The 25,441-nt window shown below is 36.7% G+C and overlaps 1 protein-coding gene across 2 annotated transcripts; it reads left to right on the forward strand.

Moving 5' to 3' along the window:
* Window positions 1–2,354: 2,354 nt before the first annotated feature.
* gtf2a1 (general transcription factor IIA, 1) lies at window positions 2,355–13,503 on the forward strand. Of its 2 annotated transcripts, none has more exons than XM_055186281.2 (10): window positions 2,355–2,616; window positions 5,542–5,643; window positions 5,845–5,998; window positions 6,380–6,444; window positions 7,055–7,121; window positions 9,156–9,289; window positions 9,889–9,990; window positions 10,130–10,384; window positions 10,464–10,553; window positions 11,997–13,503. In XM_055186281.2, the coding sequence occupies exons 1-10, from the start codon at window positions 2,587–2,589 to the stop codon at window positions 12,102–12,104; spliced, it is 1,107 nt and encodes a 368-aa protein (XP_055042256.2). In that variant the 5' UTR covers window positions 2,355–2,586; the 3' UTR covers window positions 12,105–13,503. The 2 variants fall into 2 exon arrangements, with proteins under 2 accessions (XP_055042256.2, XP_055042257.2); XM_055186282.2 differs by lacking the exon at window positions 2,355–2,616 and adding an exon at window positions 3,439–4,321.
* The last annotated feature ends 11,938 nt before the right edge of the window (window positions 13,504–25,441 follow it).

Here is a 25,441-nt window from a genome sequence, read left to right on the forward strand (position 1 = left end):
CATGTTGTTTGCACTGAGTATTTTTGTCATTTAAACATAACCAAAATATTATTACACATTTAAACTTTATTATATGTGACACCTGTAAATCCAGAATAAAGTCTTGTGAGATCAGATTTAATCATTCATTTCATTGTAATTTTAGTCAATATTAAAGATATCAAAGTTTCAAAGAATGTTATTTACGTTATGAATTTATGTAGAAAACAGTAAATCACAATGCTGAGATTTCACTTTTAAATACTATAATATAACTTATAATAACAATGCATATACTATTTAGCCTGTAGTGATTTATCCCATGTTTAAGATACATTGAGCTTAGGTGTGGCTAATGGCACTCAAGATCCTCTGATGGTTTATGCAACTGGAGCTCTAGTCATAATTAAAGGCGGTACGGGCGTAATCAGCAGCCACCAGTTTCCTGTTTTCACTCTACACTGCAGCCAGATCTGGTGCTATGCAACTCCATGAGCCATAAGCGAGCCATAAGCAAGCGATCTGTGCTTGATGCATTTTATTAGTCTTTGTCTGAGTCTTTGTTTGAAAAAGTCCAATGGTACAGGTATTTTATTACCTTTTATACACTTATACATCAAGTGTGTTTTGTGTCCTGTCGGTTACAGATGAGCCAAACGTTTGTGCAAAAATAATCTCTCAGTTTCAATGAAGTGTAATGAGATAAAGACTAAATCTTATAAATGCATGACATGAAACTTTAATAGGAAAACTGGGCAAATAGGCCTACACTATAGGCTACATCCTCTAGTCAAATGTATTTATACACAGCACGTTTTACAATGTTGCATTGTTTCATGCAACTTTACATAAAAAAGAAAAGAAACCACAAGTGAACTAATTACTGTCCTCTCTGGGAAAGGTCTACACAACTTTCTAGTGAGATGGTAAAGGTATTAATTTTCATGTTTGCAAATTGAATAAGTTGCAATTTCTTGACTTCTATTTTAATTTCTTTAACATCCAAAGTTGACATTCCTGATTTTTTAGGCACTGAAGAAATCTGAATTTAAGACAAACGCATAAGAATGTGAGAAGTTGAGACAAGTGGTTGATAATTAACTGGTATACATTGCCCCCGTGTGGTGAAAATATTAATAACAACTCCATTAGGCTCATCCTCTTTATGTTTCCAGTAATGGTAACTCTGTATAAATATTTAAACATGTATACTGGAAGGGTAATATATTTACATACAGCTAGCAGAATCTGCAAAACATTAATAATTACACAAATAACACAATTTTTTGTTTTAGTTGGTACTCCCCTGAATAAGCTATTTACAATGTTCAGATAGAGCACATAATATCTGAGTTTACCAACATATCCCAGTTAAAACGTTTATATGCTTTATTGTATTGTTCAATGATACAAGACAATCAATAAAACTGCCCAATTTTTTACACGATCATTGCTTTTTTAGTATCTTACATATTTGACCCCTTTGCGACAGTGACTATATGATGGAATGTATTGAGGACAACTATTACAAAAAGTGCAAACTTTTACTGATGCTCACAAAGCTTATATTTATAATTACTATAATGCAGTGTTTCCCAACCAGGGGCCGGGGCCCACGGGGGGCCTCAGCAGATTTCCAAGGGGGCTTCAAGATTATGTATAATTATTAAAAATTTGACACAACAAGCATTAAATCAAGATGTTTCTTTTTTTGGCCATTTTAGCAGCAAATATACATCTGTCTAGTCATTTCAAGCTCTAGTTAATTTAATTTGGAAATAATTGAGTGAGTGGGGGGCCTTTAAATATTGTTGTGAGCAACTAGGGGGCCTTAAAGTGAAAAAGGTTGGGAACCACTGCTATAATTCATGTTGACCTAATTAAATAATGCTAAACAATTACATTTAAATTATTCCTGTGGTTACTACTACACATGGAAATATCTCTACGTTTAGATGCCCACAGAGATATGATTATTTCCAAAGAACTTAATTGTAGTAAGATATTTACATGACCGCAAACCTCTTCACTCCTGTTAACATGCACTTTTCAGTAATCTAAGAATTGTTATGATTGTTATTCATGATGATAGATGTAACATTTCTATGCAACATCTGCTCAGAGTATGTCGGTTAATAATAAGTAAGTTACCTTGTTTATTTTGACAGAATAGAAGCGTTACGTCTTACTTCCCGGCTTACGTTGACAGCCAAAACGAGGCTTTGTTGGCTGGTTCAGGAACAGTCTCTGTACCAGTCCATTATAATCCGACAATCATTTGTCGCGGAAGTACACCGATTCAGGATCTGCATATCGAGCGCGTTCAAATCTCGCGATAGTTCGTCCAATGCCTGCTTGACCCTGCCCTGTGTCTCTCGCAGCTCAGTATATAAAGGCAGAGGACTGAAGAAGACGGACGGCTGGGGAGCAGCAGCCCTGGGACTGTGAATAAGACCGTAAAGAGCTGTGTTTTTATTTCCAATACTTAGACCGGCAACTTTTAAACAATCGTCTTCTGCGTTTTAGATGTTTCCGTGTTTTTTTTAAATGCTTTTTTGGCTTCTCGCTTGATATTTGCTGTGTATTTTTCCCCCCACTGCGCTCATAATGGCGAGCTCGGCTAACTCGAACCAAGTGGTAAGGATCAGACAAACGGCACTCATACTCTAAATCACACACGTGTCCAAGCATTGTGGCTAGATGCAATACATTTTAACCAAACCCATAACTTGGCAATTTCAAAAATAAAAGATATTAGCAGCACACACGACAAATCTGATCCATTTAAGCTGTTTAAGGAAGTGTGTGAGTGTTTAAGGGAACATACGGCTGCATCTGATCCGGTGATTCTGGGGAAAATGCCGCGAATCTGATGCCGATTCATTAAATTAATGTATATATTGTGATATAAAATGTATTTTTATAACAAAACGCGGATTTTGTTACATTTACCCGCGGTCGACTAAAAACCTGTTAACGTTAGATACGGGAAATAAACTGTATATTCAATTATTTCTTAATGCAAGTCGATTTTACAGCTTGGTTCTTAAACACACTCTATCATTTTAGCGGACAGTAGACACACATTAACACAAAAAGAGCAGAATTGGATTTGCTGTACAAACTACGACTGCGCCATATTTGAGCTGATCTTCCTCACATATCATTTTTAATGTATCTAGTTGCACATGCCCCCCCATAGTATCGAAACCCATGCAAATAAACCCAGACTTTCACAATTAACCCGAGTATTACAGCGAAGGCAAATGCTGTTTCATCATGGATACCGTCGCCCTTCTCCGTCTCTATGTGTCTCTCTCCGCCTCTGACCCTCCTTCTTTCAGACGCCTGGTTTTATACAGCCATACCGGCGCTCTAATATAGACTGCCTGGGATGGGAAGGTGCTAGCTGGCGCTACGTCACGGCTCTGCATATAAACACCAGACCGCGCTTTAAATAGTGAGCGTTCGGGCCGCGCGCCACGGACAGGACACAGGCTCCGTGCTCTTGTACAGGGTTGACCTACGTTTATAAGGCTCGGGGAAACGTATTAGTGCTAGCGTAGCAATGGTGGTTTTCTGGGCAGATGAAAATATTTGCACGGTTGTTCCGGAATGACTGCTTCCGGAAGTGGACGTGTGCTAACATTGCGTATTTTTGTTCGTTTACTCGCGATCCGTTGAGCGCGGTTGCAGAGGTCCAGTTGCTGTTTATGGGCTGCGCGGCGGCTAAAATCGCTACAAATAGACGCATCACGTTCCGGATACGGGCAGTTCCGGAACGAGATGTGTTTTTTAGAGCTTCGACCCTTGTCTACACACCGTAGCATATTTATTTATTCTGCCAAGTTATTATTTTTAATTTATTTTAAATGATTCTATATTCAGTATATATATTTTTGGTAAACATTTATGTGGAAACGGTTTTAGATGAAATCATAAATAAATAAATAAATACACAATAATATAGATTTTTGTAGTAAATAAAAAATGTCTAGTTATTTGAAGCTCCTTGTCAAACAATAACAAATGACTAAAACATGGAAATGCATTGTTGATTTAAAAAAAAAATTCTTTGTTGATCAGTTGATGATGATGATGATGATCGTTTTGAATATACGACTATCCATTACTAGGCCGTAACCACATTTGAACATTGGGGGTTGGACCAAAACAATTAGGGATATTAAAAAGATCAAAGTTTCTGGTTATTGGGAGAGGCATGTTTCCCTCAATGCCTATTGTGGTTACGGCCCTGATCCATTAACAATCATTTGTATAGATTGTAAAGTGCTGTCAAGATTCTCTGCCCCACATTGAACAATGCACCTGCGGTATAGCTGCAAGTCCTCAAATTGGCTTTCTAAGTGATGTGCTGCTAAATAATGTAGAATTTGTTAATTCATTATTATCATGGGCCTGTTGAATGCTTTATTCTGATTGGTTGAGATGTTCCGTGGGTGTTTATTTTTCCGTAAACCGCACACCCAGTGGCGGCCGGTGACTTCTCTTTTGATGGGTGTGAATTTTAAGGCCCTGTCCCAAATGGCGCACTTCATGTGGACTTTTGTTTTTGTGACCTTAAATTGCGTGTGCGCGCTTAGTGTACGAGTCCGTAGGTTGTCCCATCGGTCATTTTTATGCTCTGAAGTGTGCTCATTAGCTCCCTCTTGATGCAGTCTTTGGCGAAGCCAGCACTGCAGCACGCTTCATGCACTTTACCAACCCAGAAGTCCTTGCGAAAAAGCAATCGGATGACGGGATGGGAGTTGTTCACACTGATGGACAACTTTTCTTCCTATTTCTGGCGTTGACGCTCGAGTCTGTCCCAAAATACGACTCCGGTGCGCCTTTGAGGACAGGCGTCAAGGGTCCCTAATGTCTGCACTACATGATATCATCGAAGTGTGGACTCTGGAAGTCCATAAGTCCAGAGTGTGCCATTTGGTACATGGCCAAAATATGTGTCCGTTGTGTCATGTGAACCATGTGCATCATGCCTCTTGTCAAAAAACAAGCCTGATGCACGTGTATCGAGGGGATGTATGGTAAAAGAGACTTGTGTTGCCAAAAAACTCGCAAAACACAAATTTAACTCTAAACTCTGATTACACATGAGAGAAAGCGAGTATCTGGCAAACATGAGCGTCTCTTTTATAATAAACCCTTTAGACGCGTGTGTGGCAGGCTCATGTCTTGACATCACGCGTGATGTGCTTAAGTTTACATGACGCGCCAAACACGTATTTTGAAATGATGAGCCACACATATGACGGACTACATACATGTTGTGATGAGCTTCGCATTGTGCGCCCTCGACAAAGAAGTTACCGGCCGCCACTGTGCACACCCAACCTGCCAAATGTCTTAAAATGACTACCAGAGCAATGTTTGTGGTAACCGTGGTACAAGCGGAATAATTGACTCCGATCTTTTGAATTATTTGAAAAAAATGCACACTACCGCCTTGGGTGTGCATTATTTAATAATAATTTAACGTCTTGTCGTCAATTATTCCTTACGTAATGCACACAGATTACAATGGTTTGCCTTTTATTATAGCCTAAACTGTATAAATCGGTGATGGAAGATGTCATCAGTGAAGTCCGTGAGCTTTTCCTGGATGAGGGAGTTGATGAACAGGTCCTGATGGAGCTTAAAACGGTAAGACATTTGGGAAAAGTATTGCAATGAATAAACATTACATTTTATTAAAATGCATTAAGATTCTGTATCATTTCGCTTCTTGCCTGGGTATCAAACCCTTGGCCTTTTTAGTACTGTATTGCACTATAACATTGTAGCTACTGGAGTATATTAGCTTTAATAGATGGTATGTTAAGAATGTGTCTTGTTGCAATGCAGTTATGGGAAAATAAGCTGATGCAGTCCAAAGCGGTGGAAGGGTTTCACACAGATGAGCAGCACGCTTTGCAAGCTCAACAACAGCAGGCCCAACAAGCTCAGCAGACACAGCCACAAAGCCAACCACAGCAAGTGCTCCTGCCTCCGCAGCAGGGTAAGGCCCAACCTGAAGGAGTACAAGAAATAAAAATGTTTTTTTTTGCATCTGGGTTCACCTGTTGCGTAACTTGTCCTGCACATATTGTGGTATGGGCAATTATTAATACCTCAAAATGTCTTGAAGAGAGGGCTTGTATAATGTGAAAAGATTAAATTATATTTCACAAGAATATTTAAGACTGTTTCAAATACTGCACTTGGTTGACCAGGCTTCTTTTAATTCGGACCAGTAAGCAACAGTCTACCCACCCTAAAAGATTGTGGTTTTGTTTTAATTTATTTATTTATTTATTTATTTTATGTTTGTTAATGCACTACAGCCTGTTGTCCCTAGTGTTGATGATCTCATATAAATGGCACAATGTTTCCATTTCAGCTCATCAGCAGCAGGTCATTGTTCAAGATCCCAAGCATCTCCAGCACATGAACACAACAGGAATGGTGAGTATGGGACCATTTTGAAATGCTTTTGCAGTTTGTAAGGATTAGTGTTAGACTTTAATGCCACTACTGAAACGATCAGGGGAACAGATGGAGGGTAAGAGGAGTCTGCCTTGAAAAATGGTTTAGACTGAGCTGTTGACTGCAAATTGGATTACAAAGAAAATTCCAGCAAGGAATTAACACATGAATTATTGTTCATGTTTCAATTTTGGGAGGTGTTTGCACTTATAAATTCAAGGGACTGATTGTTTTGCACATTGCAGAATATGCCATTCTAGGATGACATTTGTTATATTAAAAGATCAACCAACATTTTGTTCTTTGTGTCAAAATGAAGCATGTGCTGGGTTTCACGGTAATCAGTTTATACTTCAGAAGAAATTAAGTATTTTAGCAACAAAGACCTAAAAGCAGGGTTAACTATATAAAATATATACTCGCACATATACGTGGCTTGATATAGTTAACTATATTTTTTATACTTGAATGGTATACAGAAGCTTGAATGGTGTCAAAAATAATCCAAACAAACTCTTTTTATTTATTTATTATAATGTGTGTCTTATCTGAAGGTTCACTTGTGTTTTAAATCTGTTTGTTTTACTAGAGTGCAGCAGCTACAGCGGCAACTTTGGCATTACCCACAGGTGTAGCACAATTTATCACCCATCAGGGTAAGTTATCATGCTTGGGGATGTTTGAACTAATATGGTAGCAGGACCATGTTATACAGACTGTGTGAGATTTTCTGTCTCTCTAGAAATGCCTCAAATGATTTTCACAACCTCAATTTATCGTGTGAGAAATTGCTGCTGAAGTTTTAAGAAAATCTAAGAAATTTTAAACTAATTTAAATGTGACCATGTCTGTGAATTCCAGCCTTATGATATTAGAAGCATCAAAGTTTAATTTTAAACCATACACAGTCATGTATGACAATTTATGTAGAAAAGTTAATCACAAAAAAATGACATTAGCTAGGTTTTCACAAATAGGGTCACATTGTCTGAACCACTTCATTTTATGAAACTTTGGCATGGGACACTAGACGACGTTCAGTTCTTAACTGATTTTAAATTAGTAAGAGACCATAGAGAGATTTCGTGACATGTTTTTAGCAATCGTGTTTTAGCCGTAATAGTATCCGGTTGAAGCTTGCTCGCACTCATTGGTTACGGTGTCCTTTGGGAGGTAGCCCGATCAAGAGTCTGACATGTTTAATATTTATGATTTGGCATAATGGAGACTCTTGACGGGATTGGTAGCAGTAAAGTAATTGTAGTGGCACCTACACTGTAAAAAATTCTGTAGAAATTACAGTATTACTGGGTTTTACTGGCAACTAGCTGCCAGTAACTTACCGTAGATTTTACATTTATGTTATTTACTGGCAACATTTTGTTCAAAGTCAAATGAACATGAAACATTTTTAGACTTTATCTTCTACAGTAAGTTACTGGCAACCAGCTGAAAAATTACAGCAAATTTTTTACAGTGTAGGGTTGTGCCGATAGATGATCCTATCGTCTATCAACGATAGTAAGACATATGGGTGATGATAAGCCTTCATGATGATAGTTTGCCCATTATAGTTTGTTGTTATGATTTATTATTGACTTTTTTCATTAATAATAATATCATCATTATCATCAGATATCCCACGCTTGTGACACCAAGACGTATTGCATGCTTTTCCTTCCATGAGAGAGCTTGTGGGCGGACAAACAAGAAATTTCAAAGGGCCTGGGCATCAATGAAGATTTGGGCTTAAATGGACATTCCACTTTTTTTAAAAAAAACGCACATTTTCCAGCCCCCCTAGAGTTTAACATTTGATCTTTGCTGTTTTGGAATTAATTCAGCCGATCTACAGATCTGGCACTAGCACTTTTAGCATAGCATAGCACAATCAATTGAATCTGATTAGTTCATTAGCATCACACTAAAAAATAACCAAAGAGTTTTGATATTTTTTATTATTTAAAACTTGACTCTTCTGTAGTTACATCCTGTACTAAGACCGACAGAAAATTAAAATGTGTGATTTTCTAGGCAGATATGGCTAGGACTATACTCTCATTCTGGCATAATAATCAGAGGCTTTGCAGCTGTAACATGGCTGCAGGAGGCACAATGCCCTTAGTAACTTTCAATAGCAGGGGACTATTTTCGGCTGCTGCATACTCTCACTACGCCTCCTGCGGCCCTGTTACAGCTGCAGAGTTTCTGATTACACCAGAATGAAAATATAGTTCCCAATAGCTATCTGCCTAGAAAATCACAACCTCCAATCTTCTGTCGATCTCCGCACACGACGCAACTACAGAAGAGTCAAGCCCCAAATAGAAAAAACATCGAAACTCTTTGGTTATTTTTCTAGCATGATGCCAACGGTCCAATCAGACCCAATGGACTATACTAAGCCATGCCAAAAGTTGTTGCGCCAGACCCGGAGATCAGCTGAATGGATTCCAAAACTGCAAGAATCGATGTTCAACTCTAGGGGAGCTGGAAAATTAGTGGAATGTCCCTTTAAAATCTTGCTTTTATAAGCTTCAGTCCCCCATTCATTGTAAATGCATAAATAAGAACTAAAATATGATTTATTTTGTATTTTATACAGGTTGGCAAGAACATTGAGGACATGTTAATGACGTAAACCAATTTATTAAATTAAAGAAGCTTCTGTATTTCTTTTGGTCTTTCAGGTCAGCTCTTGCAGGTGGTCAGAGCGGCCAATGGAACTCAATACATCATTCAGCCTCAGCAGCAAATGTTACTGCAGCAGCAGGTCCTGCCACAGATGCAGGCTGGTGGAGTGCAGGCCCCTGTCATACAGCAGGTAAACAGTGGGCTTACTATGCAGAGTCAAACTATGCCTAAGCTCTATTTAGATTCGTAACGCAGTGGTTCTGTGGCGCTATCAAAAACATGAGTGACATTTGTTCTTGTTCAATCAATGGATGCCAAAATAATGTCATTTTGATTACATTTACAGATTGAGAAGGCAGATACCAGTTGATTTATTTCCTTGTGCAGAGGGCTGTATCACACCCATTGTAGTAAATAATGCAAAGCATCTGTCAGCTCTCTTGGTTGTTTGTTTACGAAGCAAATATCAGAGCTGATGAAGAACAGGTTACAGGGTGTGGTAGTTAGGATAGTTGGCAGGGTTTATGTTATAATATCTCAAGTTAGCGACAAAACAAAAACATTTGCGTGGAACTTGTTTAGGCCACGTTTTGAATGCATTTGGCTGATGTGAGTGAAATGCATCAAACTCAGTTTTACAAATGAATTACAAAACCAAAAAGTCTCAATCAAGTTCATTTGTTTTGTTTTGTTATCAGCAAAATATGTGGTAATCAGTAAATGCGGAGGTGGTATACGTGATTCCTTCCGAGCTCATGTATGATTTTAACCAAACACATGTTTGTGCAGGTGTTGACCCCTCTTCAGGGTGGAATTTCTCAGCAGACCGGAGTCATCATCCAACCACAGCAGATTGTCCTTACAGGAAACAAAGTCCCGCAGAACACTCAGGTCATGCACAACCTCTTTGCATGGCATGCTTTAGAAGTAGATCTTGGACCTATCGGTTGGCATTAAGATTTTATTGACCGTTGACCTGATATTAAAAATGTATGAGGAGCTCTTGTATTAAATCCCATCATGCCTTTAGGTCATGCAGGCAGCAGCCATGGCTGCACAGCCTGGACAAGCAGCTGCGCAGGTGCAGGCTCAACCTCAAGTGCAACCGGTACAGCAGCAGCAGCAGCAACAACAACAGCAGGCCTCGCAACAACCTCCCATGATGCTCCAGGTGGATGGTGCCGGAGACACATCCTCAGATGATGATGAGGAGGAGGAGGAGTATGATGAGGACGACGACGAAGATAAGGAAAAAGATGGCGCAGAGGACGGACAGGTGGAAGAGGTGCGTGCTATACAGGGTGTTTTTGGTGCCAGATCTCCGATCAGCCTGGTTTTGTTTTAAAGTTTTGTTTTATATTTAGGAGCCTTTAAACAGTGGTGATGATGTTAGTGATGAAGAAGACCAGGAGCTGTTTGACACGGAGAATGTGGTGGTTTGCCAGTATGACAAGGTGAGTGTTTGTTGATGGTGTTTATTTGTGTTTGTTTTTGTGGTGGTCCTATGCAACGTGATTTCGTTCTGCATTGCGTCTTTTTTAGTGTTTTGTTAGAATGACTACAAAAACATTTTTGAATGTTGTGGGTAATTTTTATTTTAAAATTTACCCGCAAGCTTAAAGGGATAGTTCAACCAAAAATGAAAATGCGGTCATTTACTTACCATCAAGTTGTTTCAAACTTGTATATATTTCTTTGTTTTACTTCACACAAGTAAAAATATTTTGAAAAATGTATGTCAATGGTGCCCCAGATTGTTTTTTTTCTTTTCTTTTGTGTTAAAGGATTAGTCCATTTTCTTAAAAAAAATCCAGATAATTTACTCACCACCATGTCATCCAAAATGTGGATGTCTTTCTTTGTTCAGTCGGGAAGAAATTATGTTTTTTGAGGAAAACATTCCAGGATTTTTCTCATTTTAATGGACCCGAACACGTAACAGTTTTAATGCAGTTTAAAATCAAAGGACAAAGGCTTCAAAGGACTCTAAACGATCCCAAAAGAGGCATAAGGGTCTTATCTAGCGAAACGATTGTCATTGTTGACAAGAAAACTAAAAAACATGCACTTTTAAACCACAACTACTCGTCCGTCTCCGGTCATGTGGCGCGCCGGCGCGACCTCACGCAATACGCCATCACGTCAATAGGTCATAGATGATGTATGCGAAACTACGCCCCAGTGTTTACAAGTGTGGAGAAAGAGGACCGTTCCGATAATGTTGTATGTGGAATGATACTAATTAATGTCTTTGTGTCAGTTTATTGTTTAAAATGGTCCGCAAATGTGAGTTTCATATATCTAACACGTGACCTTTCAGCGTCATTACGCAATTACGTGAAGTCGCGCTGACGCATCACAGGACCGGAGATAGACGAGAAGTTGTGGTGACGAGAAGTGCATATTTTTATTTTTATTGTCAAAAATGACAATCGTTTCGCTGGATAGGACCCTTATGACTCATTTGGGATCGATTAGAGTCCTTAGAAATTGCAATTGTAAACTGCATTAAAACTGTTATGTGTTGGGGTCCAATAAAGTCCATTAAAATGAGAAAAAAAAACTGGAATGTTTTCCTCAAAAACATAATTTCTTTCGACTGAACAAATAAAAACATCAAAATTTTTGGATGACATAATGGTGAGTAAATTATCTGGATTTTTTTTAAGAAAATTGACTAATCCTTTAAGCAGAATAAAACAATTTATACAAGTTTGGAAGAACTTTAGGGTGAGTAAATGATGACAGGTTTTTCATTTTTGGCTGAACTATTATTTTTATTAAAAAGGAAAATGTATTTAAACAAATTGATTTGACAAAAATAAGCCCAATGATTTTAGCCAAACAAGCCTCTCTTTGATCTTTTTAATGAAATTGACAAAATATCTTTGCTTTAGATTCACAGAAGTAAGAACAAATGGAAATTTCACCTGAAAGATGGGATAATGAATCTGAACGGGCGGGATTACGTGTTCTCCAAAGCCATTGGGGATGCGGAGTGGTAAAAGTCGAAAGGTCAAAACCCAAAACTGTCGGGGCGAGATGCAACGAGACCTGAAACTGTACATTTCAGGAGGAATCTTCCCAGATTGAGGACTGAAGAGTAAAATCTCAGTGCTACTGTGCTGTTTGAGTGATATCTGCACAAAATTGTGTGCCATCCAATTATTCAAAAGTAGTTTTTTTTTTTAAGATGACCCTTTTTACCCAAATCGTTTTACAGGAGACCTTTTATTTACAACAATTCACTTCCCCCTCAAATGTATAAAAATGTATTTGGTGCAGGGAGCCAATTTTAGCGCCTAGCGCTAACTTAAAGGTTGTTTCTGATGTGTTAGGATGGCCTTTTTAATGCAGTTTTAAGTGTTTGTTGGTGATTTTCGTAGCAGAGTTAGTTTAAAGCGTATCGTCCAACGCGAGGACCCTTTCGTCACCATTTTTCAACGTATACAAACACTAAAACAACCAAGAACTGTGTACCAGTTGTTTTCTTTGAAATTTGCTGTGTTTTTACACCTTTGTATGTTTAACAGCAGAGATACCAATGAACAAGCAAGTCAAGTGTAATGTTGTCACTAAATGTGTTTGTGTCTAGCATCGAATTTTCTAACGTGTACTCTGGCTAAAGATCTGCTCTGTTGGTATGGTGCATGTTTGGGCCGTGCATCACAGAGTTTGTGTTGTTCTCAATCATAAGTGTGTGTTTGTGTGTGTGCGCGCAGTTTACTGCATTAGGTGTCGATGAAGTGCTCGGTCAGGCTACCCCACCCTTCCTACCTTAATACTGGTCAGCTTTATTTTACACTTCTAGTTTGTATTTATTCCTGAAGCTCAGGCAGCGTCATATTTTGGGGGATGAAACCGAACTGTGCTCTTATGAAAGAAGTGCTCCTTTTTAAGTCTGTGCTCTGCTGAGGAGGATTTCAACACGTGCTCTGATTTGTGTATTGCAAATATTTCCCCCTCTGTACGAAGTTTGTGTTCAGTCTTTTTTTAAACTTTCCCTTACAGTCCGACACTATACAGTCCCCCACCCGTGTTTGTATGTTCAGCAACTCACTACTGTTATTCTGAATTTCATACTAAAGATTGAAAGGTTTTAGGGTAGTTCATTTATCATGCTCCTTGTTTTGTGCCTTTCAGATTTATTTTAGATATCAGGTCTTTGTTTGAGAAGGCGAGGGCCTTTTAACAATAAATCCTATCTACATTTCGCTTGGCTTTTTCTTATGTAACCAAGTCAGTTTACTGTTTGTACATGGTTTCATTTACTGATTCACCAAAATGTTTGTCACTGATTCGCATCTCTATGAAGGCTGTATTATGTAAGTATAGTTCTTAAGTAGCTTGAAAACCAAGTTTTTTGCCTTTGTTGAACTTTATTAAAGCACTATTAAAATTTGACTTACTCTTGATGTGCGTTTTTGTTTTGCATGTTGTTTTGCGCTGTTGCGGTTTCAATCTGTCATTTTGCTTGTTTTTTTTCTTGTGCACACAAAAGAAATGAACCCAATTGTCTTTGTTACGCACTCTTGATTTTACTTTGCATGATTCATCTGTGTTTGTTCACCTTGTGATCCCAGTTTATCCTAATTCTAAATTCGATATAATTTTATTAAACTGTAATTCAGGTTTAACTCTTTCTGTGATTGATAATAAATTAATAATAGGTCTCTAAGGACTGGATTACCAGACTGATGACAGACTAATGTGCACTGTGCAGTGCTGTGGCTCAAGATGAAAAACACAGATATGCCTCACTATATGGAACAGGCCACTAGGTGGCCGTATTCACTGTGAAACAAAGTCTTGTTATGATTTGATTGTAGAAATATCTGGCTATTATTTGTATACGATTGTACTAGTCAGATTTACTACAGAGATTATCCAGATTTAAGTTTAGCAGGGTTTAGATTAATCCAGGAATAGACCTTGGTTATATTATGAAATTTAAGGAGTTTTTACAAACATACCGTTTAAAAATGCGTTACTGTTGTGCATCTTGAGACAAAACGATGGCACTGATATATTTTAAGTAGGGCTGTCAAAAGATTAATCGCGATTAATCCCATCCAAAATAAAAGTTTCGGTTTACATAACATAGGTGTGTGTACTGTGTAAAATTATTTGTATATAAAAACACAATCATGTATATATTTAAGAAAAAAATATATATTTATATACAAAATATTTATATTTCTAAATGTGTATATGCAGTATATAAATGCAAACATTTCTTAAATATATACATCATTGTGTGTGTTTTTATATATATAAATAATAATTTATGTAAACAGAAACTTTTATATTGGATGGGATTAATCGCGATTAATCTTTTGACACCCCTAATTTTAAGGTATGTTAGTGCATGCTGATTTTAATTAGGACAACTCAAACAAGCGCTTTAGTCTTGGACTAGATTCAAGCTGTAACCCATGGGGCCAGATGTTTAAAAGTAATCCATCTGGATGTCGGCTATTGGATTAGATAATTTCAAAATGGTTGATCAAAACAAAAAAGGTTTTGAATTTGTATTGGGTCTGCATCAAATTGTCACTTTTGGCCAGTTGTTCAAAAGTAATCCATTTGGATTTCAGCTATCGGATTAGATCAAAATTTCAAAATGGGTTGTTCAAAACAAAAAAATGGATTCTGAATTTGGATTGGATCACAAAATCCAATCTAGGTTTTGATCTGGATCAGATCGTCACTTTATGTTGGTCAAAACATTTTAGTAAGATTGGGATTTGTTTGATCCCAAAAAGTAGGATTATTCTGATCCCATCAAAAGGGTGGATTTCAGGAACAAAAATGTAATAAAACTTCCAATAAAATGTTACTAAAACATAGAAACCTACAGTTAGTCTATAATACAACATTTCTATTATGTAATATTTAAAAAAATTATAATTTGTTTGTTGAAATTTTGTTCCAAAATGATCCAGATTTGGAAATCCCATGTTTTGCTATCGAGGATCAGGTAAACCATCTCACTTTTGTCCTGGTTTTTCAAAGCAAAATTGGACTGGATCACCCTGATCCAAATACACACTTTTTCAGATTAGCAAATCTGGAATAAATGGGATCACATGTCAGTGTTGACTATTAGCTATAAGAAACAGCAGATAGTTCAGTTTGTATAGGGTCACTAAGGGGTAGTTTCCCGGACAGGGATTATTTTAAATCAGGACTAGGTCTAGTTTCATTAGGAAATATAACTAGTTTTAACAAACAAATGATAAATTTATAAATATTACATAATAGAAATGTTGTATTGTAGACTAACTAGGTTTCTATGTTTTAGTAACATTTTATTGGAAGTTTTATTACATTTTTGTTCCTGAAATCCACCCTTCTGATGGGATCAGAATAATCCTACTTTTTGGGATCAAACAAATCCCAATCTTACTCAAATGTTTTGACCAACACAAAGTGACGATCTGATCCAGATCAAAACCTAGATTGGATTTTGTGATCCAATCCAAATTCACAATACATTTTTTTTTTTTTAACAACCCATTTTGAAATTTTGATCTAATCCGATAGCCGAAATCCAAATGGATTACTTTTGAACAACTGGTTCGTAATAATATTACTTTTCTGAAGTAACAAGTAAAGTCACACATTACTTTTTAAATGTACACAATATTTTAGTTACTTTTTTAAAAAAGTAATGCAAGATACTTTTTTAGTTTAATTCGATAAAAAAAATGATGTACTGAATTAAACTAAACGTTGTCACATTATGCACTCTATGCGTACACACCTGTGTGGGAACTGTTTGAGTCAGAAACTGAGATGGCAGGCCAGAGTTTGACATTTTTGTGATGAAATATGCCATTTCTGAATGCAGAACTTTTCAGTTATAAAAAACACCTGCAAGGCCTGAAAGAGATCAAGCCTCAGCCAAGAAAAAGTAATGGAAAAGTATAACTAAAAAGTTACGTAAGTATTGCTTTCCATGAAAAGTAACTAAGTAACGCAATTAGTTACTTTTTTGGGAGTAACTTAATATTGTAATGCATTACTTTTAAGTGTCACTTTCCCCAACACTGGCTTTTGATTAGTTCAGTCCTTATAATGATAATCAAACATTGGGCTACACCTTTCAGTCAATTAAAAAAGTCCATAAATCTCTCATACAAGAGTTGATAGCAAACAAAAAAAATTAACATTTAATTTTAACTAAAGTAATCTTTAACTTTTAACGGTTATTGGCACTGTACTGTATATTGATTACAATCACAATCATCAGAGACTAAACTGTCAAAAGTAGGTTTAACAACCGACATATCTACAAATGTAAACTACTGGACATTTAGCCTCTTTATGACTTAAGGGGCACCTATTTCATTGCTAAAAAAACGTTACTTTGTGTATTTGGTATAATACAATGTGTTTTCATGGTTCAAAAAACACATTATTTTCCACATACCAAACATATTTGTACAGGGTTCCCACAAGTCCTTGAAATCCTTGAAAGTTTGTGAATTTGGTTAAAAAAAATTCAAGGCCCTGGGAAGTGTTTGAAAATATACATACATAGATACAGGTCATTGAAATTCTTGAATCTATTTTATGCAAGAAGTTTTCTGAAAAAATCCATATTATTTCCTTACCATGTTTGAAAGATTTGCTCACAATGCAATGCTGACATTTAACTTACAGGCTGAGTCCAAAGTGACAGGAATTATGATAATGTCGGCCTTGTCTACGTCAACAGGCCCAGGAAGTAAACTGTTGCCTACAATCTGTGTGTTTGTTGTAGTCCAAGAAAAGAGATTTACTTTGGAGACGATAACTTGCGTCATCGTTTACTTTGGGGTTTGTACCTTTTGCATATCGTTAACATGTACTAATACACACTTACACACCAAAGGAAATGTAAAAACGAGAATCGGACCATAGTGCTCTTTAAACAAATATAGATAATACATAAACACATTCATTTTGGGGGTTTTTGTCAGCCAAAAGAACAGACTGAAGGTCGAATTGAAATAAAAAAGTAAGGGAAAGTTGTGTTGTTTTATTGTCTCTTCAAGTAAAATCACTTAGTGACCCCATACTGACCAAATTACCTGCTGTTTTTTACATAGCTAATAGTCAACATTGACATGTGATCCCATTTACAACACTAGTAATCCAGATTTGCTAATCTGAAAAAGATTCTGATCACATTGATCCAATCCAATTTTACCTTGAAAAACCAGGACAAGAGGGAAAAGGTTTACCTGATCCAAGATAGCAAAACATGGGATTTCCAAATTTGGATAATTTTGATTCAGATTAAACTTTTTGAACAACTGGCCCTTGATTTCACAGACAAGGCTTAAGGCTAGTCCTAAAACATGTGTTTGAGCTGTCTCAACTGAAAATAACTTCAACATAAGATTTTAAGAAAATCAGTGGCACTGGCATATTTCAAGATACACACTAGTAACATATTTTTCTAATGTATGTTTATAAAAAAATGCTTAAACATCTTAATTTAACTAAGGCCTACACTGAAAAAAAACAACTAGTAAAATTTACTTAAAAAAATCCTCGTAACAATTTGCACGAACTTTTTTTAAGTAAAATGTACTGCTTTTTTATAAGTAAAACTTACCTACTAAAATCAAATAAAATTTACTTAAAATTGCATGATAAAACATATGTTAAATAATTAATTAAATGTTACTTAATTATTTTATTTAGAAGTTAGATTTATTTTAATCGTTTAGGTAAAGTCTATTAGGTTTTTTTTTTTAATTGAAGCATTGCTGTCCTAATAATATTAAATAAATCGTATTTTCTGTTTGTTATTTTCTTTAACATATAAATATGGACCTAGTTCTTTTAAGTGTTATAAATGGCATTATAACACACAATTCATGACTGACAAGAAGTCAGTCATTGAATAAACTTGATTCAGAACAGAAACGCACACAAACTGTGTTTCTGACATGTATTATCAGCACTGTGGAGAGAATTACAATATAATGTTCTGAACAGGGTTCATGTAAAGAAACACTGATCACCTGAACGGTGACTTCACAAAATTATTATTTACAACAAAACAACATCAATAATATAAGAGCTTAAACCTTTTTGACATTTTGCTAACAAATATTTAAGTAGTTAAAGTTCTTATCAGTTCTTATTCTGTGATAAAGTTTAAAAAATAAAAATATTCAGGCGCAAAGAATTGTGGGTATTCCTTACAACATGTGCAAATAAATGTAAGTAAATTTTACTTAAATAATACAAGAAAATATCTAATAAGACTTACTATTCCCACACAGTTCAGTTTTTACATTAATTAATTGTGTATTTATCATCATTTTACTTAGGAAAATCTAGTTCTCAATAAATGTTAATATTATTATGTAGAAATTATGAGAGTTAATCTAATAAATATTACTACACCAAAAAGTTCGTTTTTTCAGTGTGGTCAGGGGCAGAGCCAGACATTGTAGACATTGGGGGCTTAGCCCAAATCTAGGGGTTTCAAAGGTTGGTCCCCTGTTGATATTTTTTCTCCATTTACGGCAGCTTTATAAACTATTTTTTAATCTAAGTGTTCTCTGTATTGTCCAGTGTTGGGTGTAACTAGTTACTAAGTAATTTGTTACTGTAATTTAATTACTTGAAAAAGTAATGTAAGGGATTACTCTTATTTTTATTGTAATCGAATTACAGTTACTTCTGATGTAAGTAAATACTGTCTATGGACTGTAGAACAATTATGTATACTATAATAAATAGTGGATTTAACATGGTTTTAGTTTACAATTCTCACTATTAACTGGTTGATTATTAGCATTAAAGGCGGAGTCCACGATGTTTGAAAAACGCGTTGGAAAAGGAGACGGGCCGACTACCAAAACACACTTATAGCCAATCAAATCAAATCAAATGCCGGGTTGCGTATGTGTGGGGCGGGTCTATAAACAGAAGGTCCAGATTCTATTGGGGTAGGGGCGTGTTTGTTTGGGTGATTTCAAATATCAACATTGGCTTTCAAACATCGTGGACTCCGCCTTTAATATTACTGAGATGTTGACAGTTTTTTAGTAGGCCTACTTAAATAGCACATATTAATGCCTGATTCTGCAAAACCTTATTCTACATCCTTAACCCTCCCCATTTCTACAAATACTTAAAATAAACAACTACTTTAGTATTAATAAGCGGTAGTTGGAGTATATTGAGGCAAAAGTAGTTAATAGTTAATTAATAGAGAGAAATGAACCCTAAAGTGGGACCAGAAAAATTGATGTACTTTTATATATTGTTTCTTCGAGCCATTTCAAGCCTATCCTTGTATCATGTACTAAATAAGATTTAGAAAGTACTTAGTAATAATTGAATACTTTTTGGAGTAATTTGTAAAGTAATTTAATTACATGATTGAAGATGTAATTAGTAACTAGTAATTAATTACTTTTTTGAGTAACTTACCCAACACTGGTATTGTCATTTTGAAACTGCAACATAACAAATTTTGAAAATGATACTTTAACTTCTCTTATCCAAAAATAGGCAAACATGTTTGCTGAAGGCTAATCCAGTAACTATAAAGCTACATAAGAATAACAATTTTTGACTTCATTGACAGAACAATTTCTCATGGAAGCGTTTCTCTCTCTTTCTCTCTTTCTGTCTGTCTGTGATCTCTCTCCACCCTCCTCTCTTCCTATTTGCACTGACAGTTATCACACATAAGGATATTTTAATGTAAGAGATTGGGGATTCACATTTTATAACTGTCTATCAATGTATTTCTGAGGTAAAATCATTGCGAATTTCAAATGCATATGGACAAAACATACCTAACTAACTATATACTTTCTCGCCTTCTTACTTATGACGTCTTTAAAAATATAAATCGTATATCCATCTATAAAAAGTATATATGCAACAATGAGCAAGTTTTTTCAAAGTTTTAATTCACTGTTATTAAATGTACTTTAAATACAACCTTACCAATGACCAATGGGGCAGACTAGACCAGAGCACCACAGTAAGTTAGACGTTAGCCATGCAGATAATATATCAGTTGACGCTATTTAACAGTATTTACATCACATAACTATATATATACACTTACAGTAATAACGAAGGCACTGTAATAATAAAGACACTTTGAAAATGCGTTTACTGTGGGGAGATTCAGAATGTTATTTTGCCTTCAACACAAGTACACGCATCTCTTATTCATTTTCAGTTGAGTGGGGGACCGGAGAGTTAAAGCTGAGTGCCGCCACCTAGCGTCCTGGATGAATTCATTTTACAGATCTGAAAAGATTCGGGGCTTTTGACAAAACATTCGGGGCTCGAGCCCCAAAAGCCACCCCCCCCCCGCTCCGCCCCTGGGCCTAGTCCTAGTAAACTAAGGCTGCGTCCGAAACCGCATACTGTATAGTAGGTACTGAATTAGATGAAGTACCTACTTACTTAGCGTTAAAACAGTAGGTACTGTATAGTATGAATCCTGGTAGTATGAATGAAATTCGGACGTACTACATCCGCCATGTTGCTACATCACGTGATATACGTCGTCATCACGTCATGTCATTTCAGCGCGAAAACAACCGCATGCCTCGTCTTCTTCGTTGGATAACTCCTCTCCCGGGGCATCATGGGATAGTGAAGCGTCCATCGTATGCACACTGCAAAATCTAGCCGGAAGTAGTAGGTCATCCGGGTACTTTTCGCATACTGTTTTTCGAATACTATGTATTCGGACATACTACTCGCCTCGCCTACTGCTTTTCGCGTACTATATAGTAAGTAGTAGGCTGTTTCGGACGCAGCATAAGCCTTGTATGTGAAACCAGGCCTAAATGTTCATCTCTCTCTTGGCCTATTCTTTGTCTTGCTTTAATTTTAACTGCACTAACTTTTCCTCAGGCAAGTTAAAAATGCTTCATCTGCAGTAAAATTCCCTGAATCAGCACTTCACTGCTGCAGGTCTATAGTCGTTCCTGCTGGAGATGAGCATCATATTATCACTTCTCTTTGTTCCCTCCATTAATTGACCTCTATCAAGAAAAAAATCATAGAAAATAAAACTACATGTCACCTCGTGGTTGCTAAGGCCTGATTATTTAGCATAACTGACCAAGTGGTTCACTTAAAAACCTGTAATGTTTTGCATAAAACAGGTACGTCAAGCCATATTTCTTTAGTCCCAATTTATTGTTTAAGAGAAGAAACCACAAAAAAACCTGGAAAATTATTAAGCACATATATACAATAGAATATATTGAATTATTGAAAACATCAATTGTCCTTATCAACAGAATATTATCTAATAAAACAGTTTTTACTTTTTTTCTGTCATTTAGTGAATTAATAATAAATTTCAGGCATCATATTAAACTAAACATGTGTTTCCATCTTATATAAATGGCCCTTAAAAAAAGAGAAAAAGTTATCCGGGTCTGCCTGCTTTTAGACAGTCACCAATAATATACTCCTCAACACAACAATATTTAGTATGTAACAGTGAGGGCAAATGATAAAAAGATGAGCTTTGAAGAATTACTATGAAGAAAGAATGCCAAGACTTGGCAATTACTAATGGCAAGGTTATCTTTTAATGTTTCAATGTAACGTCCCACATCGTCCCACACAAACTTGGCCCACATTTGGATTCTTGGGTGGTGGTCACCCTGCACTCAAACCTAATATTATTACCACTGCTTTCTTGAATCATAACATTACTACATTATGTTTTTTCTGTCTTTAATGATCTAATTCTTTCATTCTGTAACTATTGTGTTACATGTGTTCAATAATGTACACTTGGATTAGACTGTCAGTTTGTCCACGTGAGCACACACGGCACTCCACAGATGTGAACAAGGTGCTGGGTGCCAAAGGACACTGAAGAGCCCTACAGTGGGTGTAGATGGTGATAAAAATAAAACCAAAGGGCTAGATATGATCATAATCTGCTGATCATAATCATTGTAGGCGTAAAGTTCACATGAAGCCAAGCTGTCTTCTCCATTACAAGTCTAATGGCGTGTGTGAAGATTAATAAGCCATATAAACCCAGATGGTGAACACATAAACCTCCGTGACATTATGACCTCAGATTAAATGGATAGGGAGAGGACAGAAGCATCAGGACATGGAGGATAAATGTTACCCTAAACAAATTCCTACTTTCTCATCATAACAATACTTCCACAACATTCCATCGAAAGATTTTAAGGAACAAGACTGCAGCATTTTTGTGATATAGTTGTCTGAAAAGTCGTACACATTTTCAAGGTAGCTAAGTGCAGACTAGGCACGTGTGTTTGTGCGCGTGCGTGCGTGTTTGTTCTTTTATCACGTGGCATCTACTTTCCTCTTCAAAATAGGATAAAATCCATGCTTAAAAAAGTTGTTTTATTCGGGTGTGTCCTGTCCGGCTTTACATTAAGAACAAAGTACCGCGAGAGCGATGTGAGAAATCACAAGGCTTGTTCGACTTCATGCAACGCTGCAAGAACCGCCAGCCGAATGACGTCAAAGTACCGCGAGAGCGAGAAAAATTAGACTTTGTATGATTTCTCTAATCGTTCTCGCGGTACTTTGACGTCATCCGGCTGTCGGTTCTTGCGGCGCCTCATGAAGTCGAACAAGCCTATTCAAAGGATCCTGCTTTTGAATCGCTTTAATATCACTCGCCTGTCGGTTCTTGCTGTGCACCGTGGCGTGAAGTTTTTCGTGTAAGCGGTTTGCTGCTTTTTTGACGAAGCTCTTTCAAACAAAAGACAAAATATGTTAAGAGGTTTATAGAGCAGCTATTGACTGTCTGACTGCAACTAATGTCAGGCTAAGGCAGGCAAGAAAGAGAAGCAGATCCAAATGCTGCTAGGTTTATTATAATAATCCAAGGCCAGAACAAAACCACGAAGGATAAACCAGAGAACTGGGTAAAGAACAAGTAAGGTTATATATGCACACAGGAGAAACCAATCACAAAGCAGAAATAAATGAAGTATAAGAAACCACATTACTCCTTTTCCTCTAAACCTCAGATTACATTTCATTTTGTAATTGCATTACTCAACAGCATCACAAGACCCCTTATTAAATTAGTTCATGTGAGTTTTTGTGCTGAGCTACAGTAGTGTTTAAATGGAAAATATCTTGACCTGGACAAGCAGGGTCTCTTTCTGAGGAAAAAAAATACCAGAAGTAGCTGAACGTGAAGCAGAGATATGGTGGACAAATTAATAAGAGATTAAAGATCACTAGCTGTACTGTACACCAGAAACAGTGTCCTGAATTTCATCTAAAGTAGACGGATTCTTGCCACTCTTGTTTCTTTTAAGAAGACATCAATACTTGTAGTGGAAGAAAAGGTCTAGCAGAGGTGTCTCCATACCCCTCCAAGTGGCTACACTACCTGCATCCCAACAATAAGATCAGACTTGGCTCGCGTGTTGGTCAGTGACCTTGTCGGTTTAATGGCCTGAGAGGCCACGGCAGGGTGATGGGTTGCCCAGACAAGGTTAGCACAGAAACTGATCCTGAATCTTAGAACCTAAAAAACTGCTTGTCTTAGACCAGAAGAAATTAGACAGGGAAAGACTGACATCAGACAGGTCAACCAACATGATATGGGTAATGACCTTGTGGTCAGACCGAGATTGTTACAAATATACACGCTAACACACATAAATGTATGCAGGGAAGAGGAAGGTGATATCCCGTATGCGCACATGAAACCCACAAACACATACTGTACACAACCTTATATAATCCACTTATTAAGTCTGACATCACAAGACACCGCTTCCAGGTCTAAACGCTCCATCAGATGCGGTTCTTATTATTGATAAAAGATAGAGTAACTACTTAATGAGGAATGTGTTATCAGAATACGCCTGATATCAAAAACATATTGGCAGTCTACTTTTAAGTACATTCATTGGAAATATGCATGGTTGCTTCCTCATATTGTGTAACGCATAAGGTAAGAGGTACTTCTTTAAAATACTAATGTTTAGGCATTAAAGTTTATTTTTCTAAATAAGTTAAGTGTGAACGAACCCGTAGCCAATTGTAAACAATTTCCTGTCTTCAACTATCACAATTACTATTTATCCAACACAGTTTAAACATTCCTTTACACAAAATTTGGATAGTTCACCAGACGCATGAACTAAATTATTTGCGGATTTTACCGGGAGACGGGAGTTACATTTGTTCCATGAAAGCCGTTTGTTTTTATGTGAAACCGATATGGATATGCATTTTAGGAAAGATTTATCATATTGGGGGTCCCTGCTATCATAAAGTTTGAAAACCCTCTGCCCTGAATGTTTTTCTTAAGCTCAAATTGCGCTAAAACTAGGTATTTCATGGTAATTTTTACTGTAATAAAAGACTCTTTCAGTCGTAACCATAGGGCGGAGCGAGGGGCTGGGTTCTGGGGCTCAAGGCCCGAATGTTTTGTCAAAAGCACCGAATCTTTTCAGATTTGTAAAATGAATTCATCCAGTACGCTAGTGGCGGCATTCAGCTTTAAACTCTCAGGTCCCTGACTCCAACAAAAACGAATGAGAGATGCGTGTTGAAGGCAAATTAAAGCAACACCAAAGAGGTTTTTTTACCTTAAAATAACGTTTCCAAAAACGTTTCAGTGGTTCATCCACTCAAAACAGGGTGAATGGCACTTTCACATTCGCTTTGCAGCCCTCTATCGGCCAAAACCGCACTAAAGAAGTTTCCAACCGTCGGGAAGTGGTCCTGTAGTTCAAATGAAAACTACAAAAACTTGCTTTGCGGCAGACCTACAATCCAATCAGAGCCAGCTATGCTGCAGTATTTACGACAGTGGTAATGAACAATTACGCTTCTAACCTGTAGGGGGAGCAAAGAGCAATAAGTCTTTAGTGTTGCTTTAATATGCTAAATCTCCCCACAGTAAACGCATTTTTCCAAGTGTCTTTATTATTAAAGTGCCTTCGTTATTACTGTAAAAGTGTATATTTATATGTTATGTAAATACTGTTAAATAGTGTCAACTGATATATTATCTGCATGGCTAATGGCTACTGTTAGCGCTCTCATCTAGTCTGCCTGCTTTGCTGCACACTGACGCTGGAAACGTTATATTTAAAGCAATTTTAATCACAGTGAATTAAAACTATGAAACAACGTTGCTCATTGCACATATCCCTTTTTATAGATGGATATCCGATTTTTTTTTTTAAGACGTCAGAAGTAAGAAGAAAGTATATTATAGGCAGCTTATGTTTTGTCCATATGCATTTCACTGAAATTCGCAATGATTTCACCTCAGAAATACATTGATAGACAGTTATAAAATGTGAATACTCAATCTCTTACA

The sequence above is a fragment of the Misgurnus anguillicaudatus genome, chromosome 18 (genome assembly GCF_027580225.2).
Source record: "Misgurnus anguillicaudatus chromosome 18, ASM2758022v2, whole genome shotgun sequence".
NCBI classification, from domain to species: domain Eukaryota; kingdom Metazoa; phylum Chordata; class Actinopteri; order Cypriniformes; family Cobitidae; genus Misgurnus; species Misgurnus anguillicaudatus.